Source organism: Camelina sativa, chromosome 8 (genome assembly GCF_000633955.1).
Source record: "Camelina sativa cultivar DH55 chromosome 8, Cs, whole genome shotgun sequence".
Lineage (NCBI taxonomy): Eukaryota > Viridiplantae > Streptophyta > Magnoliopsida > Brassicales > Brassicaceae > Camelina > Camelina sativa.
Window position 1 is genome coordinate 8,679,589 of NC_025692.1, and position 9,348 is coordinate 8,688,936.

At 35.3% G+C, this 9,348-nt stretch overlaps 2 protein-coding genes across 2 annotated transcripts; one reads left to right on the forward strand and one right to left on the reverse strand.

The window, feature by feature from the left end:
• On the reverse strand, window positions 12-4,548 carry LOC104706748 (putative uncharacterized transmembrane protein DDB_G0290641). The gene is made up of 5 exons (XM_019228383.1): window positions 4,397-4,548; window positions 3,972-4,178; window positions 1,127-3,915; window positions 390-1,026; window positions 12-262 (listed from the first exon to the last, which is right to left on the reverse strand). The coding sequence occupies exons 2-3, from the start codon at window positions 4,003-4,005 to the stop codon at window positions 3,137-3,139; spliced, it is 813 nt and encodes a 270-aa protein (XP_019083928.1). The 5' UTR covers window positions 4,006-4,178; window positions 4,397-4,548; the 3' UTR covers window positions 12-262; window positions 390-1,026; window positions 1,127-3,136.
• LOC104706750 (polyubiquitin 4-like) lies at window positions 7,394-9,214 on the forward strand. Its single transcript, XM_010422965.2, has 2 exons — window positions 7,394-7,485; window positions 7,877-9,214. The coding sequence occupies exon 2, from the start codon at window positions 7,877-7,879 to the stop codon at window positions 9,023-9,025; it is 1,149 nt and encodes a 382-aa protein (XP_010421267.1). The 5' UTR covers window positions 7,394-7,485; the 3' UTR covers window positions 9,026-9,214.

Consider the following 9,348-nt stretch of genomic DNA (forward strand, 5'->3'; position numbering starts at 1 on the left):
TTGGTGTGATTATGTCCTACCTTCTTACAATTACCACATGTTACTATCCTGCCATCTCTAGTCACTCTTTTTGGATTGGAAGGACACTCATGTGCTGCCTTTATCCTGTTTTTCTTAGGTCTTCGTGGCATTTTTCTAAAACCTGGAACTCCAATTGGTGGTTTACCAGTTGTTTCCCAAAATTTTTCTCCATTAACTGGTTTGATGTTTGTTCCTAAAGTTTTCTATCCAAACTTCAGTCTTGTAATAATGATCGACATGGCTGCAATCAAAAGATAAAAAAAAAACTACTTAACTCAAGAAAAAAAAGCAGGCTTTGACTGAAAAAAAGCTACTTAACTCAAGATTAAAAAAAACTACTTAACTCATTAGAAGAACAAAAAGCTTACTTTTCTGGTTTTTGGTGGTTTTCGTTGATAACTTTGATTTCGTGTGAGCAAGGAATGTCAGTTAGGTCCCATCCCCTACAAACACAATGACGCAGCCGAAGACTAACCTCATAGCCACAACCGTGTAGAAGCACTTCAAACAAGTTATCTGAACTTGTAAGAACATAACAATCTCGGCTCTCTTCTCTATTTACTTCCACTAAATCTGCAATCTTCTTAGGGAAAGGAAATATGCACCCAATTGCTTTCTTATATCTGCGAGAAATACGCATCATAGCCTGCCTCCTAATTGTTTCCAGCATGTTAATCAAAGGCAATTCCCTAGCTCTTCTATTAGTCCTATTGAAGCTCTCTAACAAACTGTTACAAACATTAGCAGATCTGGCGTTGTTGGAGAAGAAAGCTAAACACCAAGTCTTTGGTTCAGCAGCCAACAAAGCATCATGTGCATCTATGTCGTATACACGCAGCTCTTCCATACGCAAACCATATTCTCCAACTGTTTTGTAGTCACATTCCATAAAAAGGGTTTGTACTCAAGATCTCCATATTTCTTTGACCAGTTACCATATACATGCTTTGCACAATTTCTATGCTCAGCATTTGGGAGAACAGCTGCCAGAGCTACTTTTAAACCCTGCATGAAGGCAATGATGTACTATAACTGTTTAAAATAAAAGAGAATGTCAAATAACAGTGCTTAAAACAAAAGAGGCTAATCAAATACTTAAACATACCTTCTGTTTGTCAGATATAAAGATAACTCCATCTCCTACACCCAAGTTTAAGTCATCGACCAACTTTTTAACAAACCAAGTCCAAGAATCCTTGTTCTCACCTCTTACAACAGCCAAAGCAATAGGATAAATCCTATTTTCTGCATCCCTACCAACTTAATGCAGCGGAAAATCCTAGGTAAAGCAAGCGCTAAACCTAGTTCAAAAACGAGTTTGCAGCTTGCAAACTCGAAGAATAAAACTCTGGAATCCACCAGAAAAGGGGTTCTGGAATCCACCAGAAAAGATAAAAGAGATAAACTCTAAAACTTTATTGATAAGAATAATATGATTGCCCCTTAGGTTACAACTAAAGTTGTTTATATAGTAAAACAAAACTAGCTAAACCCTAACCTAGAAAGGAAAACCAATGGAAATTAACATAATTAAGAATTAATAAAGAAAAGCTAAATTAATTAAAATCCTAACGATTATGCTCCTGCATCAGACTCTTCCACTTCCAAGAAAACTCGTCCTCTAGTTAAAATCTCTGGCGCTTCCTCTAACGATGGTATCTTCTCTTTTGCAGCACGAATTATCCCATTAGTTTTTATGAAAAACTCATATAGCTTCACCTCACATGCATTGCTTGACTTTTTAGAAACTTTACTTACGTAACCATGCATATCTTGCCTTAACTTTTCACAAAAGGAATTATGCCAAAAATCTCCACAGAATGAATCAAACCCGAAATTTGCACCACTCCCGTCTTGTAGGATTGTCCAACTGATCATAGAGTTTGCAAGGATTTCATCTGGCCCGAATTCTGCATGGATTTTATCAGATCCGAATTCTACACAGATCTCATCATGCATGAGTTCTTCACCAACAATTATGCTCTGGTGATCGACTATCTCTTTCTCTATAGATTCTTCTTCCTTAGAAATCGAATTCTCAACAATCACACAATTGTATTCTCTTTGTGGAAAGCTAATCTTGTTGATTAACAATCTCAATTGATTTCCAATAACATCTTCACTTTTTCTAACCTTAATTGATTCTTCTCCTCTACCTCTTCGTTGATTTGCGTTGATGATGCCGTTTCTGATCTCAATTGTTAGATTCGTCATCCCTGTTGTCATAGTCGCCATCTGGTCAGTCAAAGCAGTTAGGACCGTGGTAATAGCCTCCGTAAAACCCTGAAAGTCTGCTTTGGTCACAGATTGATCCCCCATAGCTGATCAAGCTTTGAAAAAGAAACAGGAGCAAGCCTGCCCTGATACCAAATAATGCAGCAGAAAATCCTAGGTAAAGCAAGCGCTAAACCTAGTTCAAAAACGAGTTTGTAAACGACAAACTCGAAGGATAAAACTCTGGAATCCACCAGAAAAGGGGTTCTGGAATCCACCTGAAAAGATAAAAGAGATAAACTTTAAAACTTTATTGATAAGAATAATATGATTGCCCCTTAGGTTACAACTAAAGTTGTTTATATAGTAAAACAAAACTAGCTAAACCCTAACCTAGAAAGGAAAACCAATAGAAATTAACATAATTAAGAATTAATAAAGAAAAGCTAAATTAACTAAAATCCTAACGATTATGCTCCTGCATCACAACTACTGCTAATATTTCTCCTTTCAACTCCCACTTTAAGAAAGCATCATCCAGGCCTATCAAAGGCCTACAATACTGCTTCCAAGTTCTCCTTATAGGTTGAAAGCAAACATAGAAGCTTTCAAAGACTTGTCTTCCATCCTTTTCAACAGTCAAAATCATTGTTGTAACATCTTTGTTAGTACTCCTCAACTCATTCCCATAATCCCATAATTTAGCAAACTGTTGTTTCTGAGTATCTAACACCATATCTAATGAAATCCTTCTTGCTTTTCTGCACTTATATATTGAAACTGAGATGTTAAACCTGTACATCAACTCATCCTTAATATCAGAGCTCCTTATGTCAGGTCGTCTTCTTACTTCCTCTTTGAACAACCTTGCAATAGTTCCCTGTTTTAGCATCCTAGCTCTTCATGTGGGCAAATGATTGTGTTTCTCTTCATAAACTTTGACCATCCACTTCCGTATAGGTTTCTCTATGGAGCAATAGATCCTCCAATTACATTTCTCGTGTGTGCATATGGCTGCAAGCCTCTCAGGATGCCACTTATTCAACTTCACATCAAACTGTGTTTTCAAAACATACATCAATAACTGATCTTTGAACTCATCCCCATTGCTAAACGTCTGCATCAGCCATAAGTATGGAGGTTTTCCATAACCTGCTTTACTTTTTCCTTTCAATGACCTTCCATAGTCATCCTTCTTATGCCAATTTGTCCATTCTTCATCAGTGTCTTCCGCAGAACCTGGATACTCACCAGGAGGAAGGTGTACCTCAGCCTCAATTTCACTATCATATCCATTTTCATCATCTATATTAGGCTGAGTAGCCACACCATGAACTGTAGTAGTCTGTTGTTCAGCTTCTGCAAACAAATCTGCAAACCGTGTATCAGCAGCTCCTTCAGGTAATATCTGATTCTCATCCTCAGCTACTTCTTCCTCTTGGTCTTCTTTTTGACATTCTTCATCTCTCTCTTCTTCATCACTTTCTTCCTCTCTATTTTCACCATCACTTTCTTCTTCATCTATGTCATCTTCCTCATTATCGCCTTCATCATCAGCCTTTTCACCATCATCCAAACATGCTCCAGTCACCAAATTCGCATCATTAATAACATTTGGTGGAGAAACACTATGTTCAACGTAGATGTAAACCTCTCCACAATCTTTTGCCTCTACAGCCATCTTCATAATATCGTTATCCTTATCCTGCCATATCGATCTTAACGCTGACATATCCTCGTTAAGTAGTCTATACCATACCTTCTCCACATTGCTAATAGTTTCTCGATTATTTGTGAAATCTTCAAAAATTGAGAATGTCAGCAAATCTGGATCTACCAGCATATTTGGTGCAGTCGAACCACCTTTATAACATATATTCTTCCCTTTCTTCGACAATAAACCTCCATAGTGAATGTACATGGTGATTTTCTCGTCATTGTAACTACACACATAAAACAAAAAATAACTTCATAACCCAGATGAAAAATAAAAACAGAGATAAACCCAAAAAATACATGATTCGTAGATGATAAGAAAAAGAAACTGAATCCATGTGAAAATCATAAACAAACAATGTCAAGATCGGAGCATTTAGATCTATTACACCTTAATAAGCGACCAAAACAACCACAAAAACAAATTATTTGCTTTGAATCGTACCTCATATTTCTTGATTTTTCTGGATTTCACTTGATCATATTGAATTATAGGGTTCCTCTCTGATTTCGATTTAGGGTGTTTTTCTAGATTACGAGGTTTGGGTTTTAAGCTCTTAAGCGATGTCTAGTTAATATTTAACTGTAGTTAATTAGAAGACAAAGTACTAACACCGTTATGATTTCGTTAACCTTTGTCTCGTATACAATGTTAAATAAGTATAGGGATCATAGTTGGTGATTTAAACTGGGCATAAAATATAGTTAAAGTATTTTTTTGGATATAAAATTAATTGAGGTATTAAAAAGGTTATCGTAATTTAGTTGAGGAATTTATATTAACTCTTGTTAAACTATATTACCTCTTGTTTAATTATATAACTATATTAACTATATCAACTCTTGTTTAGTTTAGCAGCCAGCCAGCCACACATAACTGTATTAACACTTGTTTAATTAAGAACAATTTGAAGTATATTGGATATTTTAAGTGACCTCCAACGTCAAACTTTTTTTGTTTTTTTTTTTCCAACGTCAAACTTATGTGAAAACATATTTCATTCAGAGTGAAGAAACCCAATGTGGTCGGGGAGTTACATATGTTTTCTAGTTATTAGACTACATCAGATAAGATAAAGACTTTTTGCATCAGAAGAGTAACAACAAAACGAGAAACAAGATATATACATTAAATATCCATTTGGGATTAAATTATATAGATACATCGCTTCTCTCGTACTTACGAGCCCAAATGAGCTTCTCGTTGATCCACAACTTTTTAATATGTTCGCGTTTGCCATCGAGTATGCGATTCATGGTAGCGACCGAGTCCAAGACCAACCGAGCAAATAGTGATTGTTGTTTACCATCGCTATATTGCAGTCAACGCCTTTAACACAATTTTCACCATACGTTTCTGTGAAAAACTGCTTCACCTCTGCCTTCGACACAGGAACCCCACGAGCAAACGTTAGAAATATGGTCCGTTCGCTTTCAATCTCGTTGCTGTTGTCCCCAACAACGACATCATCGACATCAGTCATGTTGTTATTCGCCATTGAGTCTTGTGATCTAGAGGTTAATTAATATGTTTTGTTGCAATTCACATAATCAAATGCTGTAACCGAAGCATTTTTTTTACTATATGGGTCGGTCAAGTTATAAGGAGATTTAGCCACGTCTCTCTTTACATCCCTTATATAACAGAATGGAAGTACACAACATTTTTTTGTAGACTATATAATTTGTATAAGTTAGTTACAAAATAGATTATAAATTAAATTAAATATAGGTTGGTTACAAAAAGGAACAAAATTAATTGTCATTTTGTGGGCTATATGAATACGCTTAATAATATCCCAAAGAATCCTCTTAAAATCTTTATTATTCCATGTATTGTTACACCATATATACTATTAGGCGTATAAAGGAATAAAATCTTGGCAATTAATCACACTTAATCGTGATTTCTGAAATCTTATTGTACAGTTCAAAATAAAATATTACCTAATATCCTTCCAAGCTTTAAATATAAATCATTCAGAACTCAAAGAATTCACTATAATATGAAAGAATTCCAAAAAATATGAGCACAAGTTGAAATTTCAAGAAATATGATTTCTCGGATTAAATTAAAGTTTGGAACAATGTTGTTTCGTAGACTTTCTCGGTCAAAGTGATTTTGACAAACATACGTTACATATTTAGTCTTAAAATTAATATGTAGTATACTTTGAGTTAAGTCATAGAATTAACAACCAAAATACAGTATAGAATTTTAAACACTAAACAAATCAAATAAAAAAAAAAGAACCTTTTTATCACACAACTTAACTCGCAGTATGCCGCGTGTAAAAATCTAAATCTACTAGAATAGATATTACAAAATAGTTGTTATTTTCATAAGTCATATTCAGCATATGATTTCATGATATAGTGTTTCATCCAAAAAAAACTTTTAAAATAAATAAAATAATCACATATATGATGTTTTGAATAAAAATTACACAACAAACAAAAGAAATTTCAACTCGTGCTCTAGCACGGGTCATATTCTAGTTTATGATACTAAAAACTATTCATGGTTGAAGACAAAAGAAAAGAAAAAAACTATGTATGGTGTTATTTCTTGTATATCCTATGGCGTTTAGATACTCGTTCTGTATCCCAAAAAATTTAATGTTTTAATTATTTTGTTTTTGAAAATTGTTAGATACTCGTTCTGTATCCCAAAAAATGGTTTTTAATGATTTTTAATGATTTTTTTTTGTATCATAAAGATTGCTTTTCTAGTAATCTTTTTTATCATTTAATGCTAAAAAATTATAAATTTTAACAATCATTAGTTTAGTATTTGATAATTTGATGAATTACTAATGGATAATAGTTATGAGAAATGTGTTATTGTGAATAAATATGTATTTATAGTTAAACAATAAAAAATTAATTTATGTGAAAAATCCTAAAAAATCATATCTTTTGAGTTTTGAGTTATTAATCAAGTTTGGATCATGTAATAAATGATAATTAATTTTTCTTTTTCTTTTCTTTGAATATCATTCATCACACCATTCCATCTAAAAAATTTGTGAAAAAATCTGTCAAATATAGATTTACCAATCTAGTTTTTTTGTTATAATTTAAAAAAAAAACAAATTTTCTAATACAAACAAATTGTAAATACATTTTTTTTAAAAAGAAGACAAATTGCCATTATCAATAATATTTTTTTTTTTTGTCAACCAGAGAGCCACAACTGGCTGGCCCATTAGCCAAATTTCTACATTCGTAGGAGCTGGGATTCGATCCCGGATGTGATGGTGCCTTCTACAAATAGATTTACCTCCTTCATTATCAATAATATCTTAAAAGTTAAAAATATGTTTTCTTGTTACTTGCAAATTGGCAAATTGCAACATTAAATTAATAAAAGATTAAGTCGGTTTAGGCCTTTGGGCCTTGTGATGGGCTTATATAAAGAAGACCTTCGTGATCTCTTTCTTATAATTACGATCTCTTCGGATCAACTCTTCTGATTCTATCATCTCTCCCACAACCCTAAAATCGCAGCGCTCTGCAAATCTCTCTTTCAAGGTACTTCTTCTCGATCTGAACCTCGATTAATTCTAGGATCTCTCTATTCGTAGTTCGTCAGATTTGTCATGTTTGTTTGAATTTTTTTGTGATTTTTTGACGTTCGTTTTTAGCTGTTGGGTTGAGAACTATATCGTTTAGATCTGTTCTTTCTAGTGCTTGATTGTGCTATTCGCAGTTAAGATTTGGGTTTTCTTGATTGTGTTCTTTGTCAATCTAGATCCGTTCTCTTCAATGTTGTTTTGATTTCTTATTAGGGTTTTCTTGATTGTGTTCTTTGTTTATCTAGATTCGTTCTCTTCGATGTTTTTTTGATTTCTTATTAGGTTTTTTTTAATAAGTTTGGTGTATGTTTTGCTGATCGATTACTTGTTTTTGTTTGTTTCTGCAGATGCAAATTTTCGTGAAAACACTCACTGGCAAGACCATTACTCTCGAGGTTGAGAGTTCTGACACCATCGACAATGTTAAGGCTAAGATTCAGGACAAGGAAGGGATCCCTCCGGATCAGCAAAGGTTGATCTTTGCTGGTAAACAGCTAGAGGATGGTCGTACCTTGGCGGATTACAACATTCAGAAAGAATCAACCCTTCACTTGGTTCTCCGATTAAGAGGTGGTATGCAAATCTTTGTGAAGACGTTGACTGGCAAAACCATCACCCTCGAGGTTGAGAGTTCGGATACTATTGACAATGTTAAAGCTAAGATTCAGGATAAAGAAGGGATTCCTCCGGACCAGCAGAGGCTTATCTTTGCCGGTAAGCAGCTTGAGGATGGTCGCACGCTAGCTGACTACAATATCCAGAAAGAGTCTACTCTCCACTTGGTGCTTCGTCTCAGAGGTGGTATGCAGATTTTTGTGAAGACCCTGACCGGAAAGACCATCACTTTGGAGGTTGAGAGTTCAGACACTATCGATAATGTCAAGGCTAAGATCCAGGATAAAGAAGGAATCCCACCAGACCAGCAGAGGCTCATCTTTGCAGGGAAACAGCTTGAAGATGGACGCACCCTTGCGGATTACAACATCCAGAAGGAATCAACCCTTCACCTTGTGTTGCGTCTCCGTGGTGGTATGCAAATCTTTGTGAAAACTTTGACAGGGAAGACTATCACGTTGGAAGTTGAGAGCTCAGACACTATCGATAATGTCAAGGCTAAGATTCAGGATAAGGAAGGGATCCCACCGGACCAGCAGAGACTCATCTTTGCCGGTAAGCAGCTAGAGGATGGTCGGACACTTGCGGATTACAATATCCAGAAGGAAACAACCCTTCACCTTGTGTTGCGTCTCCGTGGTGGTATGCAAATCTTTGTGAAAACTTTGACAGGGAAGACTATCACCTTGGAGGTAGAGAGCTCAGACACAATCGATAACGTCAAGGCAAAGATTCAGGATAAGGAAGGGATCCCTCCGGACCAACAGAGACTCATCTTCGCTGGGAAACAGCTTGAGGATGGTCGGACTCTTGCGGATTACAACATCCAGAAGGAGTCGACTCTTCACTTGGTTCTTCGTCTTCGTGGTGGAGACTTCTGAGCTTATGGTCTGTAGTCAAAACTGGTGTTGTTTGATTGAGACTCGTGCACTTGGAAGTTGATTTCTGCAAAAGATAAAAAGACTTTTCTCTATCGCTTTCATTTTGTGTTTTAGTTATATGTACTTTTGTCGTAAACCTTTCGGTGTATGTTTCAAGTTTAATAATAATCCAAGTGCACGTTTTTAAAATTGTTTTGTCAATCCGTAGAATCTAAAGCTAACCTTGTTGTGCTCTGCATCTGTAGTCTACTGTGGAGAGTGTTTTGGTATGTTTTGGTAACACAGCTACCGCTTAATCACTCAAGCAGAACTTTTTCCTTGGG

What these genes read in the sequence shown, in the direction of transcription:
- LOC104706748 (XM_019228383.1), bottom strand. Translation starts at nt 4,005, where the DNA reads ATGTGGAGAAGGTATGGTATAGACTACTTAACGA. An exon ending in TGGTATAGACTACTTAACGA is followed by an intron (nt 3,916 to 3,971) that starts GGATATGTCAGC and finishes ATATTATGAAGA; the next exon opens with TGGCTGTAGAGGCAAAAGAT.
- LOC104706750 (XM_010422965.2), top strand. Translation starts at nt 7,877, where the DNA reads ATGCAAATTTTCGTGAAAACACTCACTGGCAAGACCATTACTCTCGAG.